General features: G+C 27.9%; 1 protein-coding gene and 1 pseudogene across 2 annotated transcripts in view; one reads left to right on the top strand and one right to left on the bottom strand.

The window, feature by feature from the left end:
* LOC132937943 (uncharacterized) overlaps positions 1-10,688 on the bottom strand; it is a 40,825-nt pseudogene extending 30,137 nt beyond the window's left edge.
* LOC132939950 (uncharacterized) overlaps positions 1-21,864 on the top strand; it is a 201,426-nt gene that overhangs the window by 129,807 nt on the left and 49,755 nt on the right. For both annotated transcript variants that reach the window (XM_061007389.1, XM_061007390.1), the window contains exon 3: positions 10,734-10,895. In XM_061007389.1, coding sequence (XP_060863372.1) covers positions 10,734-10,895 — 162 coding nt within the window. The remainder of the gene's footprint in view (positions 1-10,733; positions 10,896-21,864) is intronic.

The following is a 21,864-nucleotide window of genomic DNA, read 5'->3' on the forward strand; positions in this document are numbered from 1 at the left end:
ATTTCAGTTTTTTCGTAATCTATTTTTTACCCAGAGATCCATTTTTCCAACACTCATCATTGTACATTAATATTTCTATAATTGCTATTTACAAATTGCTATTATAATCGCATTTTTCAGAATCTAAAAACGATAACATTTAAATGAGAATGGTTCGACAAAAGACATTGAACATTAATATTGTTTGCTTTGTTTCTACACAGCGATGTACCTCTTATGCCTATACATTACGCCGTTATCGTATAATAATGGGGTTTTGTATACATACAAATTGGAAATAAATGCTGAATTAATGATAAATGTTACATAGAACATATACTATTATGTTAAACTGGAAGGAATATAAGTATATTACTAAGATAGTTCACAAAAAACATGACTCATCTAAAAATATTACTTCTGCTGAGGGAATAACAAACTGGTACGGCTTGTCGATTGATGGCGGCCATATTCACTACAAAAGGAAAAAATATACACGATAAAATGAGTACTATGGTCTACGTTCGTCACTGACAGTGGCGACACACGTTTTACTCGAAATTCGCATTTGTCAAATACCTAACCTGATAAAGTAAACTAAAGCAAAATAATATGTATCTCATAGACTGGGTTTTTATTTTATTTGAAAAATATAATATATAAATATACTTACTCAGTTTAAAATAAATACATTTTAATATATTGTAGTTAAATAAAATGTTACGTCATATAATTAAATACATTTTAGAAACAAATAACTCAATTTAATTCAATATACATTTTCATATGATAAAAAATATAACGACAACGTCTGTGGTTTTATTATATTTCTAATTTTAGTTTATAAAATGTCATTTTAGAACAATGATGCTAAAACAGTTATTTTAATTAAAACCATTAATTAATTTACTAAACTTTGGAGATCATGGTTGGTAACGAAAATCTGTGTCCAAAATGATTTCTAAAAATAAAATAAAAAACATAGAAATACTATCTAATAATATTCCATTAAAATATACATTTGACTTGCTCACAGTTGCTTAAGAACTATAAAAGAAATTGGAATTTGTATTTAAAAATAGATTCTATATAATAATATAGAAAAACATGTTTTCTCATTGCACCAATGAAAATCTCCATTATTTTTTCTATAGCAGTTAAAAATCCCACGAACATAATGCGATACGTTCGGTATATTTTAAAACTTGTTTGGATGTAGGTATTATGTATATTTTAGTAGGTACTTTTTTGAGTTGAAAAAGTGATCCATAACCTAGACTCTAGAGACTTGAAATGTCCAAAAATTATTTATTCTAGTACTTTGTAGATATAATATTATTTTTGACGAATTTTTACCATTTATAGACTTTAGTAAGTAATTTTTAGGTTTTAGTTATTAAATTGTTTATTTAAATTTAAAATACTTAAATATTGCATTACCCGCTATGTACTTTGTCATAATTATCTTATGTATAGTATTGACAATTGAACATATTTTGTAATATGCTTAATTGTATTTATTAACACTAAAATGATAAAGAATGATTTTCAATCTGTTAACAATTTAAAAACAATTAATCAATATTATAATGGTATAGGTACTTATAATGGTATGGATAAAGGGCGTAAATTAATATAAGGCCAGTAGTATTTCTCAATAAATATTCAGTATAGCACTTTTCACATTAAAACAATAATAGTTGACGGTGTGAACTTTTGTTGTTTAAAATGGTCGATTTTCACTATTTACTATTTAGTATTATATGCATTTGATAATTTATTTTAGAAAAATAAAAAATTGAAATAAATAAATATTATAGTTTAATTGAAATCACATCACAGAGCATTTAGTACTTAGAGTAGAATTCAATGCGGAGGATATAAATCACGATCAAAAATGTTTTGCAAAAGCTTTAGCCATGTCAATGTTAAATAAGATAACATATAACCATTTAAGTTTTTTTTTTGGTGGGGGGTAGTGTTTAAAGAAAGCGTATTGATATCAATCAAAATGTACTAGAATCAAAGATATTCTGTCATGAAGTTAATATATTATTATAACTGCAAATATATTTCTATGAAGACATACTTATACGAAAAAATAAAAGACTAAAACATAAGTACTTTTTTTTACTATTATAGGCGTACTATATGCGTATGCAGTTCATTGCAAATAAATGTGTAACAAACATTTGTGTTTTAAATATAAATGTGTACAGTATTACTGTTATTTTAACATGACAAGATGTAAATAAATGAAACACATCCGAATACAATTCACTAAATAACGAAGGTAAAATATTTATTTATAAAGTAAGTAAACAGGGGATTAGACAATTTATAAAAAAATATGTTCCATATGGTAATAGGTATGTGTATATGTATGTATGTACCTATAATAGACGTCTATATACCACGTGAACTATTGAAATGTGTATTTTTTTTCTTCAAAAATTTTGTTTTGCAATTATATTAAATTATCTAAAAAAAATCTCGTAAATGCAATATATGTATAGGTGAAATGTTAAGACAATATTCATCATGGTTGAATTTTTTTATATCAGCTTTTAGAAATCCAACCGTTGGTAACAAATTTAATTTCAGAATGAATAACATTTACTGGGAAATATGCTGTTTATTTATACTAACCTGACCTTGTTTATACTCACTTCATTTAATATATAAAAGTAAAATAATACAATTTTTCAATTTATTATTTACCTCCCAATCGAATGCCAATTTGAAAAATATATTATGATAAACAAAATAATATACTGAGACAATAATGTTATAGTATAATTGTGTAATAAGAAAAAGAAATTATGAAAATTCCATAATCATACCTGCAATGACTAAAATGGATCACTTTTAACGTAAATACCTTTAATGCTTTGTATAATTCTAGCCATGTTAAATGTTCATACATATAATAATTAAGGTTTAAAAGTGTAAATAAACTGAGGTATAACAACAAAGTTATTACAATACTATGATGTTCAAAATGAAAAATCTATTCAGTTTCTTGTAATGAATAATAATATTATTTACATTGGTACGTCATATTTCACTAGTTGTACCATATTTTATCTTTAATAAAATATAATCTATGAATTATAATTACTTGTTTGATTTTCTTCTTTCACCGTCATTCATAATATCGTACAATGTTTTTATTATAATAATTATTATATCGTAATAGTGCCTATAGAATATAGTGCAATATTATAATATCTTAGAGTTTATTTACGATCAATATCTCTCACAATTATACGACTTAAATATTAAATAAACAACGCTTGTATATTTTTATTGAATCATACATTTAAACTGTAAATGTATTAGCTGTTCGTGTTTATTTATTATAAATGAAAAGAGAACGCTTAAAACATGCTCCCCGGCGTGCCATTAATATTGAATTTAGGAGTTTCGTACAATATTTAAGCGAAGGGAAAATGTAATTTGATAAAAATTGATAAAAACGTATGTCGGTTTCTGATTAGGTACACCTACATATATAACATGATATTATTATATCAAGAAAACCAATTAAAGGTGGATTTTTGAAAATTTGTTACGACAATATCGAGTTCAGTGAATTTTTATTTAGACGGAACAAATCGATATACAGAAACAATAACGGTTAGTTTTCCACGATATTTATATATATATATATATATATATTTTATTTTATCTCGTTAACGATAAGGGTTCGTATTTCGGCCATCCAATAACTCTAAACTAACACACGCCACACAATGGACCGATCCTCGCCTTGTACTCGAGCAGTCGTTGTTTTCAAACTAGTTCAATTATTGCGCAGTTTTAGGTGGAGAACGACTGTGTTGTACCTCGACGACGACGCTATTTGCTAGAATACGCGTAGGTTTTATTGTATTTTTTTTTTCATTCTGTCACCCGAGAAGGTATAAAATCCTTGTGTCGTTGCGAAAATAAGATCGGGTGAGAGTTCACGGTGACCGACACGTGCCGAATCTGACCCAAAGTCCTCCGTTCAGGCCAATATATAAACCGTCGACGATATCCGGGAGGGATTATATTATGATTCTGAGGGTGTACCTAAAAAGGTAGTATTGTATAGTATGCATATAGCATTCAACGTCTAGAATGTTGTTCTCATCGGTATACGATTAGTTGCACACACACACACACACACACACACACACACACATATATATGTATTATATTCTCTTAAGGTCTTTTTTGTTTGTGAACTATGTTTGCATTGTACATATTTAAACTCATTTTATTATTTGTAAAAAAAACAATCTGTATATTTTAAAACCCAATGGCCACGACGAGGGAGGCTATCCATTGGTAGAACCCTCTAGATTAAATGAGTTATTTAGTTAATTTAAGCTTTTATAATCTCGACCTTATATTGTCTACTGAGACGACGTGGATAGTGGTTGGGGAGTTAAAGTGAGGATAGATGATAAATGAGAGGATAATGGTGGTCAGTTTTGTAGTTTGGTGAGACATATATTACAATTGTTTTGACCAGCTCGTCAGTTTCTAATTGATAATTTTTTTGTATCCACGTTACCGGAACTGCTTAAGCATTACATCGACGGTCGACACATAGTATTGTACACCGACATATCCACTGTAGCTAGTTGTTTGTAACTTACCAATGGGTGGATACTATTTGAATGAATATTGTTTGGTGCAAGCCTGAGATGGTTTCGCACTTATCAAGATAATGCATGCCATAAGCCCAAAGAGTCGTATTAGGGATTTATTTAATATTTATTTTGTATGGATCGAAAGTTCAGATTTAAATACAATGCACATGGATGTGCAGACGAGATGGGTATTGAGTACTTTACGGTTGGTTTTTAAGTGAGGGTCGCAAACTCACAAGTTAGTAGTTTGTTAAAAATAACGCTTAGATATTTCACCTATGGTGTAATATGAATATATTATATACATATTGAAGTTGAAGTGTTGGGGAGTATTTTTTTTCTGAAGTGTCAATAGTTCATGGAATAACTACTTTTAACGGTTTATTTGGATTCACCATCTGATTCCCGAGGTACTTGTTATCGAGGTGGTTTTGAAGGGCAGATGAAGCTATAATGGGGTCTATGTCAACTGTCAGAAGCCACTATACTGGTTGTATCGTCAGCGTAAGTAGCTTTAGTTGTATTTGCTGTTTTGAGAATATCCGATGTTAATGTGTGTATATTTAACAAATCGGGGGGAAAGATCGATTCCTTCATTGGAGGATACTGCAGATGGTGAGAAACAAGAGGAAATTTATGAGTTGTCTGATTGTAAATATGTTTAAGTACATAATATTATTTAAACGCACAATAAATAATACATGTTATAAGAACAAACATAATACTTCAGTTATATCAATTTATAAGAGCTCACCTGACACCTAAGTATAAAAATACAATTTAAACCGTATAATACTATGTCCCATGATGTTAACCCGTAAATAAAATATCATATTTATCCAGTTAACTGAACGACTAATGTTGATTTTTAACAGCGAGCACACCGATGATTGTATATATATATACGAATAACAATCGTGGTAAATATCCTCATACTTAGGTTTGTATGTGTATAACTGACTACTCGTTTTTATTTAGATGGCTAGTCGACATCATTAATAAATACTAAACTCATAGTTTCGATGAAATTCCCACGGATTAATGGTCGGAGTGAAATGGTATTTAGTGTTCCAAAGTAATAATACTTAATAACTACATTTATATCATTATTTTATTTTTCATTTCAATTTTGCACGTTAAAAATAGTGAACCTCATTTACACATATAAATCTCCTTCAAAATAATTGCAATCTCGAATAGATTACGTCATATTACAATATATAGTATCACACATTTAACAACCAATGCAATGGGTAATCCACGCAGTATAGGTATATTAATATTATAGTTGTAAATTGTTATTTACCACGAACATAATAGTTATTGAAATAAGTTTATTTAAGTGATGGTGGTAAGCATTGGCGTACAAAATAAGGGGCTTGTGGTAACGCCTCCTTCCACAAAATATTGGGCGCTTCGTTATACTACATAATTGTTATTCTTTTTTTTTTTCTCTTTAGTGTTTATAACATGTTTTGTATATTCGAGGACCCATCTCAACGCGATTCAACTATGGTCAAACCGCTGGAAGATCAAAATTAATGAAGCTAAATCATCCTTTATCACTTTCTCTCTTAGACCAGGAGACTGCCCCTCTGTATCGTTTAATAATAATCAAATCCCAATCACCCCGACAATAAGATACCTAGGTTTGATATTTGACAGGCGCCTCACATGGGCCCAACACCTTAAAATAAAAAGAAAAACAGTCAACTCCAGACTCCATTTACTCCGCCCACTTCTTAGATCCAAGACATCATTAAAAAATAAACTATTAATATACAAAACCATCATCAGACCTGTTTGGTCCTATGGCATCCAGATTTGGGGCTCTGCCAAACCCTCCAACACGAGAACAATCCAGGCATTCCAGTCTATCTGTCTGAGGCAAATTGTCTCTGCTCCATGGTTTATCACAAATAACAATCTCCACAAAGATCTAAATATTCCATCGCTCTCTCAATTAACAAAGTCTCACTACATCTCCTTTCATTCCAAGTTAATCCAACACTACAATCCATTAATAAAACGCATATCTTCTCTAACAATCCCTGATAACCCCCAGAGACGTTTAAAACGCTCCTGGCCTAGAGACCTTCTAATTTAATCTGTCGGGTGGCACTACTGAGTGCCCTCCCCTATCTGTTATTCTCGACATGTAAATACTTTATCTAAATTACTTATTGTACCAAATTGTATAGATTGTAATTATATTTTAAATAAAAAAAAAAAAAATGTCCTAACTAAAAAAAAAAAAAAAAAAAAAAAAAAAATATTCGAGGACCAGTCTTGTTTATAGTAAATAGTTAAAATATTATATGTTATACAGGGATGGTTACAGAAATTATTACGTCATAAATACAGAAATACATTGCAAACTAATCAGTGTTATACGTCTCTTAGTCTTTTATGGTTTGTGAATTATTATAGCAAAATAATACAATGTTACAGGCAAGGAGACAACCTTATTTTTAAGACCTGTGTAGGTCTATAACTACCAGTTATTTATATATTATACATTTCCTGTGTAATGCTATGTTGGTAAAATATTAAAGAATATTGTTATCGTTAAGACATTATGATGCATTTATTTTTCAAGAAAATACGATTTGACTAGGTAACAAATATTTAATTATGTTCTACCAAGCTCCATCCCACTTAGTGGCTTGAACCACGTTAAGTAAATATTTTACAATATGCCGAGAACTTGTTGAGCTCTAAATTCCTAGAATATAATATTGTGTATGATATAAAATGTACATTATAAAAATAACCTGTACATTTGAACTTAAGGTACTAACAACCTGTAAAAATATTTTGAAATATATTTTATAAAACGTCTAGTATAATATTAAAATGTATTAATAGTAGGTAATATAATAATTTATATATATATATAATATACAAAGTATCTTCACTGGAAGGCTTCTTAAATCTGTCCTTTCCTCAAGCCACTTTTATTCACTTATCTATTTTACTTATTGTTAATTTTATGTAACAGATTGTAAATAAAAAATTAAAAATAAAAAAAAAAAAATATATATATATTAGGTATATAAAACATACATATATAGTTGTTAGCACACTATAGTATAATATGTTAGTTATATTATACAGGTGGTTAATTAACACAATTAATATTATGATCGTAAAAGCTTTATTTATTTAACTGAGTGAGTAAATAAAATATGGAAACAAAATATATACACCTTTTTTTTTTAATCCGCTATAATATACTGACCTACACACATACCTTCAACATAATGTACAAATATGAAATAAATCGTATGTTATTTATGAATGCAAAAGAAAGTTTATAAACATAAAAATGTCATGACGATTTAGTGAAATTATAAAGCACTGTTATGAATAAATTAAAATTTAACTAGAATTTTATTGTACTGTGGTAAATGAAACATGATATTTTAAGCTTCTGTGGATTACATACGAAATACATACATATTTATTAAAATATAATTTATTCAACAATAAAAAACAAAATCGCAAGGTATTATTATAATGTTCACCAAATCATTATTCCACCCGAATATTAAGTTGAATTACAACTGCATGCGAAAATACAATTTGAGGTACACTTGTTTTACCGAAAGATTAGCGTATTAATAATTTATTTTTGTAATCGTTTTAAAAAATTTAAAAAATATATTTTATCCTTAAATAATATTCTTAAGATGATGTCGTACACGCATCCGTCTTTTTTTCTTCGATTAAATATCTAATTTCGTTCAAATTTGAACTTCAGTTATTTACAAAAAAAAAATTATATTTATGTATCTATAATATTTTAAAATGACTTTAGTAAAATTTCATGAAGAACCTTGCATTACATATTTAAAATTTTTGACCCAGTATAACATATTTTGAAAAAAAAAACAAAAACGTGAATTGCCTATAAAGTATAAATATAGTTCAAAAGGAGTCAAAATATTTTGAAAATTTTACTATATATACTAATAAAACTAATAAAGTATCTATAATTATTTTTGTTTTTGAATTACAATAACATAAGAAAATCGATTTTGTAAAAAATTAGTTTTGCTTGAAAATTCCGGTTTCTCCAATAATTATTGACGAATGTATCGGAAATTTATAATTTTCAAACCCCAAAAGTATAAGTATACTCTTATAAAAAAACGTACAAAATATGGACTTAGGTACATTATATTATGCACGTAAATATGAAAGGGGATCCATTTACAAGTGTCTACACTCATTATTTCGATGTTTTATTATTTTTTTTATTATTATTAAGTTTTACTCGTACTTATAAAATTATACCAAAAATAAAAAAATGTTTACTACAAATGTATATTTTACAGTATACCTATTACTTTGACGGATTTTTAATATGACAAAATGTAAACAAAACAAACCCGAATAAAATTTATTTTTAATTAGTCTCGGTAAATTAAAACTGGTAAATCTAATATGATAAAATTAGTTTAGTTTGAATATACACTTTCCCAGCAAATCATCTTACTTGTAAGATATTATATGTTCTACTTAAATGCTTATTCGTCTGTATAGATATAGTGATTCGGTGTTGGGCCGTTAGGGTGAACGGTGATCTATTTTATTACCTTCAGTCTTCAATCATTTTATCATATTTTTATGCTTTAAAATTGAATACAAGGTTACCTTACTTATAAGTAAATATTTTATTACTAAACCAAAAAAAAAAAAAAACATAATCATTTTTATAGAAATTTGAAGTTAAAATTTGCACAAAACTGGTTATTTAAACTAAGAATAACGATTTGTTTTAATACGATAAATATTAGTCGTGGGGACTTGAAACTTTTACGTATATTATATTATTATATTTTATTTACACCGTCTCCACCATGGTTGAATTAATATACAGGTTATTGCATATCGACTCGGATTGTTATCATCAGAAACAAAATGGCTGCGTAAAGGGTTTATATCACAGATATAAATTTTTCTTATCATAAAAAATACGCTGACAATAGCTAACAAATTCAAAATCCCGCGCATATATACTTGATTATTATTGGCTCCCTTTACGTTGCCATTTTTATTTTTATCATCAAATATTTGATTGAGAAGGGGTATATATGCAATAACCTTGTATATTTCAACCATGGTCTCCACTCAGAATCGTTTATCGTACGCAATGATTTATCAATTATTATCATCATCGAATTCAAATTTAACATAGGTATACATTATAGTGCCTACTCAATTACGACGTTTACTCGACACTTATATATAATACAGCAGAGTGGTAACCTACTAACCAGATTTTTTGTAATTTATCATCTTGTATAATACATATCATACATATTATTTTTTTTATTAGTATTTTATTGTTTTTGGTGAATAAATTGTACTTATTATTCGTGTACATCCAAAGGAGTTTTTTTTTTTATTATTTGAGAATATTAGAGAATTTTAACCACATTACATTATTTTATTGGATGTTGACACATAAAGGAATATGTCATATTATAACAATATTTTAATATTAGCTGTATTTAAAATATGTTCTGAATAAATACTAATTTTTTGTCAAACAATACAGCATTTCGTCAACTCGTCAATACTTATAATATTGACATTAAAACTTCAATTCGGTTCTGTTTTTCACGGAATTTGCATTCTAAATGTTTCATCTGTTCTTTTTTTATTATTATTTTCTTCTTAAATCTCATTTGTCTCACATAATATTTTATACTCCAGTGCTGCAACATAATGATGAAAAATATGATATGAGGGTACCAGATATTACTTTTTAACATTAAATTTAGTTTCTCTCATCTACACAATTTTTACCGTAATTTATTATTTTCACCGGGTAGTATTTCTTTTTTAAATCCGTATTACATTTTGCAATCAAAGTAGTAGTTTAAAATATGAATAACCTATTATATTTCCGAAAGCTGTTGGAAATTCGGATCCGATATTTTGCATATACCCGCCTATCATTTAAATAGCATTATCACGACGCATGCCTTATCGTAATAATATTATGATAATAATATGCGGCCGTACTTTATATGCACTTACGTCTTGTATTACCATAGCGTATTAGATTTAAAAAAAAAAATGTGTCCATAATTTTTTTAGGCCAAGTGGACTTGTGGACGCAAGAATCGCAAGGATGCCGATGCAATCACGATTTACTCAGACAGGACTGCGCCTGCTGTGTGCCACAGGGCGGATGTCAATGCGGAGCACTAGCGCTGAACCGTTGTGCGCAATGCGGTCTGGAGCAGCATTGCACGAACAGTACGTATATTTATATACATAATATGATATGGTTGATTATAATATATTTACCTGTATTTGGTATCCGTTCAAATGTCGTGTGAAAAGGCCGGTGTGAAATTATCGCCATTAATATTTTGTATTATGTAATCCTTTTCGGTTGTACAACGATGGCAGATAATTTTTAGATGACTCAATATACGGCTGATGTATATACGATGTGCCGAGGTAGTATTATTATAATAACTACAATTTGGATACGATACAATGTTTTAATTTTGATTGGGTTTGCAAGGACACAAAAGAAAAGAGCGTGCTATCAAGTTTCTGTAAATCGATACTTAAACAATGATTCTATTCTAGATATAAATAATAGGATACAACATATAGGATACAACATAATATAGGTAGCATTCATTATATAATATTATAATACTAGGTCATTTATCGACTCTATTTAAGCTATTATTATAAATTCATGTGAAAACACGACAGATTTATACATTTTTTTTTTTATATCATTATTTATGTCACTCGTCGGGGACGCGGCTTCGGGTGTTTTCCTACGATAAAAATCGTTCCGTGACACGGAAATAATAGACTCAATGCCGTCCAACCAATCGTATATATACAGGTCTGATGAACGAATACTATGTTCATAATATACAAGGTGATTCTTTTCACACTACGAACTTTACAGAAGTTGTCTCAGTATAAATGACTATATTTTTAAAAACTTATTTATTACATTATTTGAAGTCATTAAAACAATTTTTGTTTATAAATCTTGAGTTATAAACGTGTAAGAAATGCGTCTTTGAATCGAATAAAACAACATTTTCAATAATCCGGACTTACCGATAAAATTATTGATTAAAGAATCACTCTGTATAACATGATTACCTACGGTGACTGCGGCACGAGCGAACCGTAGCCGGCAGCGTTTGGCGAGCCTTTTTGCAATACCAACCAGCTTTTATATTCAATACACCACGTAGGTCCTAGTGGTGCTTTCGAATAACTCACCAGTTAAATTATCCAACCAGGGGTGGTCAACAAGAACAGGGCTTCGCGAGCCGATTAGTGCAATGCGAGCATATAAACAAAGCAGAACGGATTAAAAGTGCATATAGGTATATACAGGATGATTCGTCAAACATGCTCACCGCAATTTTTTCCATATAGTAATACAATATCTGATCTCGAGAATTTTGAAGTATATTGATGGACCATATTATTTTCCATAGTATTGATTTTTGTACCGTTTAAGAAGTGTCCTGTGGTGATACAAATGAGAACCTATCTTTTTACTGTAAACTATTAAGCCAATAATTTTTTTTAAAAATTTAAATATAAATTCAAACGAGTAGTTTGAGTTATTTATATTTAAGTATTGAGGAATATATGAGGGATATGATTTGAAAAATTTTGGTTATAAATATTAATTTATTAACGTTTTATAATTTTTAAAAATTGTCCGAGTATAATAAATATTATAGATCCAATAGATAGATTTCTATTAAATAGAATGTAATAAATCATTTTTTTGTAAAATCATTTTGAAGGACTATTATCCTCTATATAACTATAATATATTTTGATAACTCAGAAAAAAATTTTTATTTATAATTTAGATACATAACAATTAAAAAAAAAGTAAATTACCATCAGTTTAAAGAAAAAAAGGACGATTGTAAAACCACTAGATCCCTCACTCCGCTCAGAATCTAATAAGTTGGTATTCCCAAGAACATTTCTTTATTGGTATACAAATCTAAGTTATTGAAAACATAGCCCTAGAATGTACCTACTATAAATTCTAAAAATCAAAATTTGAATAAATTGATTATTAAAGGAAACAATTGGGGTGGGAATGCATGGTTTAGTATATTATATTATATTATATTTATAATAAATTACTTATTAGCAAAGACAATAGTATATAATAATATAACTGATTAATCAGTCAATGTCGAACAAACTGCTGTCATATTTTTCAATACAATTTATCAATAACAACTGTATTAGTGTATTGATCTATTTTTTTTTTATAGAACCAAAAAAACACTGATATACAAGTACAATTATTGGTATATTAAATCTCCATCGAAACATTTGACTTTTAAACATCTGAGAATGATTCGAAAAAACATTATAATAATAATATGCACGTTGGCTACCCCACCCTGAGCACATGGCATAAATACAGACTTAAATATTTATCGAATGAACCCCACAACAAAACCTTACAAACCGTAATACGACGGACACGAAACAATAAAATGGAATAGGTATGCCTATTATCATTATTATTATTATTATTATGTGCGTTGTAGTGCACTTGTACGAGCGCGCAGTGTTCGCATGTTTGTTTGCATATTATTATTCATCAACGACTATATTTATTATCCTACTCATTATAAGTTACAGACCACAGTGACTTGCAGTAATACAGCTAGTATGGAGTATTAATAATATTCCGTTATTATTAAGGTACCCACATAATATTATGACATTATGATATTATTACACATCGTGTAGGTATATACATTACACGCCACCGTGTGACACTGCAGATGTAGTTATTTCAGTTATTGAATGTACCGGCGAATTTAATACAAAGTGATCTAGATGAAACGGCAACGTACAATAATATTAAATATATTATCAGGTATAATCAGGTATAAAACTATAAAGTATAACCGTAGATTGAAATCTGGTCACAATTTAAAATATAGGTAGGCCTACGTTCTTTTTACTTTGGCTGTATTTTATATTTTATACACCCCTCTTCATAATGTCCATCAACTGAAACGTTTTTGTTACTTTTTTATTGAGCATCAACAGTCAACACGTGTCATGGAATTCATATTTATACATTGCTATGTTTAGAGAACTTTTAAAATACGTCACATTTTCCTTGACACCAATCGTTTATTTAACTTCTTACGTGTATATAATGTAATACATGATAACTTATTTGTTTCCAAAATTATATCAAAAAGCGTTGTTCCGTATTTTTGATTTGCTACAACTTGAAGTTGTTTTATTAGGCTGTGGCTTTATTATTTTTATTTTCTCCCGTAATTCATCGAAATTCATGTATTGATTGAAATTGAGGTAAACCAGTAAAATTTAAATAATTAAAATAATATGTAGCAAATAATAGACAATTTACAAGAACTCAGATGACACAAAACCAAACAAAACACTGATAAAAATGTTATTTTAATCTCACCATACATATTATACAGAACGTCAAGGGAAGATAATATTAGGATATATGACATACATTTAAATGTTCAAATCCTTTAGCTACACACCATATTTATATATATATATTATATATGTATATCATAGTCAAATTTTTTAAAATTTTTATTTTGTAGAGGGGGTGGTTAGACAGGGTAGAAATAAGTAGACACTTTCAAGCCTGTGTATGTAATTCTCATGACAGAAGGGTTACAACAACTTACAGATGAGATGGCTATTGTTGAAACGGAATTGGGCCGACAGCATTACTTCTCCAGGCCGCTGCGTCACGATCGAATACACCTACACACCGATCGAGTTTTCCGGCGTGTAAATTACCATCCGGAAAAACATATTGGTACATTGCTCTCCAGCACGTACAAAATTAATTTTTACTTTAAATATTTATTACCGTTTGTTTACAAATAATTCGCAATTTCTTTATTTTTTTCTATGAATATTTAAATTCCCATGACTGCTATACATACGCACATCCTATCAAATATGCAACATAATATTATATATATGATATGATACAGCATGTTTTTCTTCAAAACAATATATATTTTAACTTAACAATAAAATACAAAAAAAACTATACAGTCAAGTATATAGTTGCACGTACTTATATAATATTATATTGTAGTAGTTGTATAGTATGTATAGATGTTATGTTAGCTGTGAGCACCCTTGTGAGAGATAAACAATTATAATTTATATAATGATAATGGAGTAGGTAGGTACCTAACGTCAACTTATATGATTCATATCAACAACGAATACAGCATTACACAACATTTACGTGTTGTACGAATGTATAATATTATTTTGTTCAGCCCCCTCACCACTCCAGATAAAATATTATATATTATCGTATCTATATCACTAGTTGTTGTAATTAGTGTTTTTGTAATGTTTGAAATATTTGTTAAACTATTCCGAACACAGTGTTAAATTTCAATTCAACGGGAACTTCTACGTGAACGACCAATAAACGTCCAAATAAAAATAATTGAACAACGATATTATTTTGTTGTAAAACCTGACAAATACGAACTATAATTATTTTAGCTTAGGTATACACATCACAGTGGAGAATATTTTTTTCTTGATTTAGTCATGGAAAATATTATATCTTAATTTCACAGTTATTATGATGATTATTTGGGCTCTCGGGTATATATTTTATATTTACTATTACAAAAATATATTATTTTTTTACGACGTTTTGTTAACGCGCAACGAATTAAATATAACATGTATATATTTTTTAGATATTTATTTAATTTCTGAAGATCTGCAGAAAACCATCTAGAAACATTAAAACGCCAGAAAGGTCAAAAAAAAAAAAAAGATACTCTGGAAAAATAATGGTTTTATCTCGTGTGAATTGCGGCCGGACGAAACGAGATTTTGGTTCCAAGCCAATAGCGAATATATATTATATTCTAGACAACAGAATTTCGGAAAAGCGCAGAAAAATATCTCAATTGTAAATATATACTCGAATAGTTGACTGTATGTCTTGCCAGTAAAATGTAATTGTCGGTAAAATTAAAAATTAACAAAACTATAATAATATTATAACAATATATCACTATGAATCAAATACCATTTCGATTTTCGTTTAATTTTTATCGATCCAACATTTAGAGGATTTTAATTCGAAGTCATTGATTTTGATATACGAATCACAATCATATTAATTATAACCACAATCTATATTAATTATAATACGAAGCGTTGTATAAAAATTACATAATATAATGAAACAATGTCTGTTGTTTGATAAATCACTTGCAATTGATACGATCGTATAACTTTTATAATAATATAATAACTATACCAAGCTGATATTATTTATTGAAATAATATGGGCGAGACTGTAAATAAAAATAGGCAGACAATGGACAGGAGATGAATGTCATTTTATTGTATTATTATTATATTATATTATTACTAAATTATTATTTATATTTATATTTTAATTTTTGTTTACAAGTGTAGAGTGTCAGTGTTTTGAAACATTGATGCAATAACTTGATGAAATAATAATAATTATATTTAACTTAAAAATACTTTTTTATAGCACTAAACCATTTTTTATAATATTAAACCAGCCAGTTTCACTAAAACAATTGTTTGAATTTCAACTTCACTTTAAATTTTCGTTGCATTTCCATAAACTATAAAGTCAAACAAAATGTAGGTATCAAATATACTTTCAGATTTTGTTGACTGACAACAAATTTAATTATTCATTTAAGTAGTTTCTAGAAAAGGCTTTGACCTTTTCACTTCTATAACATTGAGTCAAACCAAATTGGATCTTTTCCTAAAATAGCAACTATATTAAAATATGACGTAGGTATTCGTTTTTCACAAACCGTCAACATACGTTATTTCTGATAGTTAGCTATAAACCTTATCTCGAATTTAAAACTTTAGAACTTTAGAATATTATTATATTCAAGCAAAAACATTGTAATAATACTCTCTGCAAAGATTCTCAAAAATACAAATTATACACACGAAATAAATATTGAAAAATATAAACTATTTTTTTTTTATTTATTTAAAAAATACACCTCAACTACCGGGGTTATTGGCGTTTCAAAAATACATATTACAATTTATTTAAATTTTACAAAAGAATAAGGCGTTTATAAGATAATTGATATGATACAATAAGTTTTAGGATAATATAAATTATAATATGTGATATATCTAAGTGTTCATGTTATATTTTTTGAAGAAGGTTCGTCTCTTTGAGAAGTTATATAATTTTTTATTATATACTAAAACAATAGAAACAATATTTTTAGGAGGAAATTTATGTTGATTAATTTTATTAATGCATCATTTTTAGTCAGTGATCGTTTGATTTGTAACTTCACTAATTTTAAAATATTCTTATATCCAAGCCTGCAAATTTAGTCAGGCACTTCCTTAGCAATTAAAAGTTTAACTACTATTAATTTTTAGTATATTTCAAAAATGTATATTAATATTTAATATTGCATGGCATTTATAATTTCGAACTGTGTATTATAAAATATAAAAAATAGTAAGATAATAAGATTTAAAAGCCTCAGTTTATTTGTTAGTCTTATATTCATTACAATATGATAATTTATTATTGATAGGTAACATTGTTATTTTAATGCATTTTTTTTTTAAATAATATACTCCTATTTCTAGAAAAGACATGCGTTATTGAATGAAATATCCATTTCATAACATAAAATAAATTAAATTTCTTTTGGAACATCCAATATTGTGTACTTAGGATTTTGGTACCACGTTTGCGATATTAATTAGTAACCACTCGGCTCCCCCAATAGCCGGTCAAACTTCGTTAATTTATATTGCCAGTAAAAAATAGTGTTTCTGCTTTCAATAATATTTCGGGAATATTTGTAAAAGCAAAAATGAGTGATGCTCAAAGCAATTGGCCCCATTCACATCCCTAAATATTGCAGTTCGGAAAATGTATTTCCTAGGTACAAACTGCGAAATGGTATAGCGAAAAAGAAATAATCAAATATTTCGTTGAAAGCATCCAATAAAATAAACTTTTATATATAATTCAGTATAATATAGCTTAAAAATAATGATTAGTGATTACTTATACTTGAATTTGTAATATATTATTTAATAATAAAATGAAAAAATATTCTAATAATAAAATCATACAATTTTATAATATGATATTATGTTGCCTGCCGAAACATGTTTTTTGTGTTCTTAATTTGATTATGTTCATTTAGAATATTCAGGTTTTGAGCTAAATGAAGAATGTAAAATGAAAAATTATTTATTTTTATATGTTTTTGGGCAGAATTGGTAATGGAAAAGTGTCGTATTATACCACCTTTAGAGATCGGATATCAATAGTAAATGTGGTACTTTGAAGTGGTAATTTTTCAATTTTCTCAATTACGTAATGAAAAACTACCGGCTACCAACCAAAATGTTAAGAAAAATGCACGCAAATTAGGTTTTTACCAAACTCTGTACAAAATCGGTTATTAAATACTATGAATTGGCATTGCTTTAAAAATAATGTAGTGCCAAAGCCCACAATACACCACTGTCTTGCGGTGAGATAAGCTGAGCAAGACGAGTGCCCAAGAATATTGGTTTCTGTATCCTGTTCAGGTTAAATGTCATCATTAAATAAATTTCATAATAAATAATTTCTATAATAATTATTCATGATTAATGTTCCCATAATAAAACACAAATTGAATTTGAAACCGTACTTGAAAATTAACTTTTGTCATACTTGAGTTATATAATTGTAATAATTTTACCCGAATGTTCAAACATTTCATGAATACTTAAGTACATAAGTGGTCTGATACGTTTTAAAATTAACGAAGTTAACAAAGTTGTTTTAACAAATTTGTATAATCCTGAAAATAAATCATATACAATTATAAAGAATATCTGCATAACTGCAGACGATTGACTTTATTTTAAACATATTTTATAAGACACACTTTTATAAATTATATTTACAAAAACGGGTACGTTATCACTTTATGAAAATCAAATGAAATCAAAGTACATTTTTTGTTTTTAATATTTCAAGAATTAATATGGAATTATATACTTTTCTCAAATATACATTAAGTATTTGGTTCCTAAAAAATAAAAACCAAAATGTGGATTTTTATAGACTTCTTCACTAGAAATTTTGTCAAAATTTTAACTTTAAATGCTTATAAAAAAAAATTGTGCCAATATATTTTTTATATTTTTCAACTTCTATTGTAACAATATACAAGGAGCTTTGTATTACATTTTCACGCTTTTTACCCAACAAATAAAATTTTATTGATATTTATAGAAAAAAAACTAAAAAAATTGAAAACGGACAATGTCCGTTAACAGCTCAAAAAAAGTCAAAATATTTTCAAAATTCTATGGTATATAGAAAAATCTAATATAAACATTCAGTAAAATTTTCATGTATCTACAATTATTCGTTTTTCAAAAACAAAAAATAACAAAATCGCTACATGAGAAATCGAGTGAATATCCAATCTTGTAAAAATATGATCTTCAAACGCTCATAAAAATTTAATTTGATTTGCTCGTAGACATTTTTTTTTATGAAGGTAGACAGACTTATGAATAATTTTGTATTACAATTTTAAATGGTAAATTTAAAAAGAAAAATTTTTATGTATTCTCAACTCAAAATAATTTGCTAATTTTCGTAACTTTTCCGTATTTTATCAAGATTTGAACTTTAAATGCTTATAAAAAGTGACTGAGGATTTTTAATATTTTTCAAATGTCATTGTAACAATATAGTAGGTAGGTTGTATTACATTTACAAGCATTTTTACTCAATAAATACAATTTTATTGACATTCATAGAAATAAAAACTAATAAAATTGTAAGATGAAAATGTCCCTCAACAGTTCAAAACGAATCAAAATATTTTGAAAATTTTATCGTGTATAGAAAATGCGAATATAAACAACCAGTGAAATGATACACAAGTGATATACATTTCATGTATATACGTTCATTTGTTTTAGATTTACACCAAAAACCAAAATCGATTTTGTGGAAAACCGATTTTGCGTAAAAATTCTCGTTTTTCCTTAATTTTTATATTTTTTTCCCAGCGCTTTTGAAAACTATTGGAAATTTTAAAATTTGACCTCCTGAATGCACCAACTAAATTCACTTTCCCATCGAACAAGATACTGTTGAAGAAAATCGAAGCAGTTTTACTGCCCCAAACCGCGATGAAAGACACAAAAATGAAAAAAAAAATAAAAAAACCCACATCATTTTAAAATCAATACATTCGTCGTTCTACTCAGCATCTAAAAATCAAAAAATATCGGTGAACTCAGACTGCTGTATTTAATACCTCGTCATTGAGTAGATAGAAATTTTTTTTTTAAGCTAACGGATCTACACGTGTTTTGCTTTGCGTAAAATTTGCTATGTTACGCTCTTGTAAGAAGGAGACACACATGCGGGTATCACGTCCTCTTAAAACAATAGTCGTCTTAGCTATATGAAATAGTTGAAATGCAACTAACCACTATTTAGCTGTAGTGACTATAATATTCTAACTATAAAATAATAGTATCCGAAACTAAAAATATAGCAATGCCATATGGAACTATAATTTACAGATAATGTACCTAAAATTGAAATTGGATAAACCAAACATTTTTTTTCCGTGATATAGATAAATGATTTGGGCGACTCTATTTTCAAGTGAAAATGTCCACCGAAATCACCCAGTTTACTAGAAACTTCATTAAGTTTATAATTGAGTTCAAAAAGTTAAGATTTATGTTGTGGAACTGAAATTGTTATCTCGCTTACAATCGAAAGTATGTAATTATTATTTTAGATAATATGTAATTGATGTAAAGATGTAGATTAGACCGAAAGAGATTATAATGACAGATATTTTCTGGTTTCCGAAGGTTCTTGCGCACACACAACTAGTACACATTACACAGCCACTGTGCAACACGCTTTTTAAGAACATCGGCAGTTAGATCAGAGAGAGAGAGAGACAAAAAAGCAATATGGTACGATTTAGAACATTCTAAGAACTTCGACTTTAACACGATCGCGATCAACCGATACACAATTGCACTTTGGAAAATTCATGCAATAAGATAACGAAACGCATAAAAACGAAAAACGACTGGCCCGTACGAAAGTCCGATTACAATATTCGATTGAAGGAATATAATGCGGAAATAACCAATCTGAGGTTCGTAGAAAAGTTATCGTGCTTACTATGTTTAACAAATAAACCATGTACATTATGTTCGGGCGTGGTATAAAGTGTTTTTCCTCGCGGAAAAACGAGCTAAAGAAAGAAAATATCTATTAAACTCATACTACCGACTACCACTGTATACACTCACGAATATGTACAGAATAATTCACTAAGTAAGGCGGAGGTTCATCCGGTTTTTTTATTAAAATATAAATTAACAGTTTGGTGTTTGGAATTTTCAAGTAAGTACCAACCATATATTTTTAAATAATTATAATTTTTTTTTTGTTTTTGAGGTGACCAAAATTCTTATGCGTGAACCCCTTTTTTCTACTGTAAATTGTTTGGCAGATTATTTTTTCGAAAATATTGAAGCGTTTAAATTAAAATTTGAACGATTAAATGCTAAAATATTATCATTACATACTAAAGACAATACTCTATGATTATAGGTTCAGACGATATAATATGGGAGCTATAATTATTTGAAAATTATATTATTTAATATTCGTCTATACAATTTTATAATAATTTGAAAACATTTCTAAGCAGTATAATATTGTACTAGATTAAACATATTATATTTTATATTATATCTAAACCATTCCTGATGACTTCTGTCATTAGTACATAAATATTAATAATTCAGAAACTCCTCCTTCGAGTTTCGATTTGGATTCATCAAAATTTTCAAAAAAATCATCTGCTTGATAATGTATATTGTAGTTTTCACTAGAAAAAAAAAGAATTTTGTACATCCTTAGAACACTCGTCAAAAGTAAAATATAAATCTTAGTATTTGAAAAGATGGTAGGTACCTTATAAACTTACAAATTCCAAAAACCAGGATAAAACGTATTATTAAACAATGAAAGGAGGATCAACCTGGTGAACCACCCTGTATATACTACCGACTTCGTGGATGATCGTACACTGCGGTAGATTTTCAATAAATCGACAAGCGG

Source organism: Metopolophium dirhodum, chromosome 2 (genome assembly GCF_019925205.1).
Source record: "Metopolophium dirhodum isolate CAU chromosome 2, ASM1992520v1, whole genome shotgun sequence".
Classification (NCBI taxonomy): Eukaryota; Metazoa; Arthropoda; class Insecta; order Hemiptera; family Aphididae; genus Metopolophium; species Metopolophium dirhodum.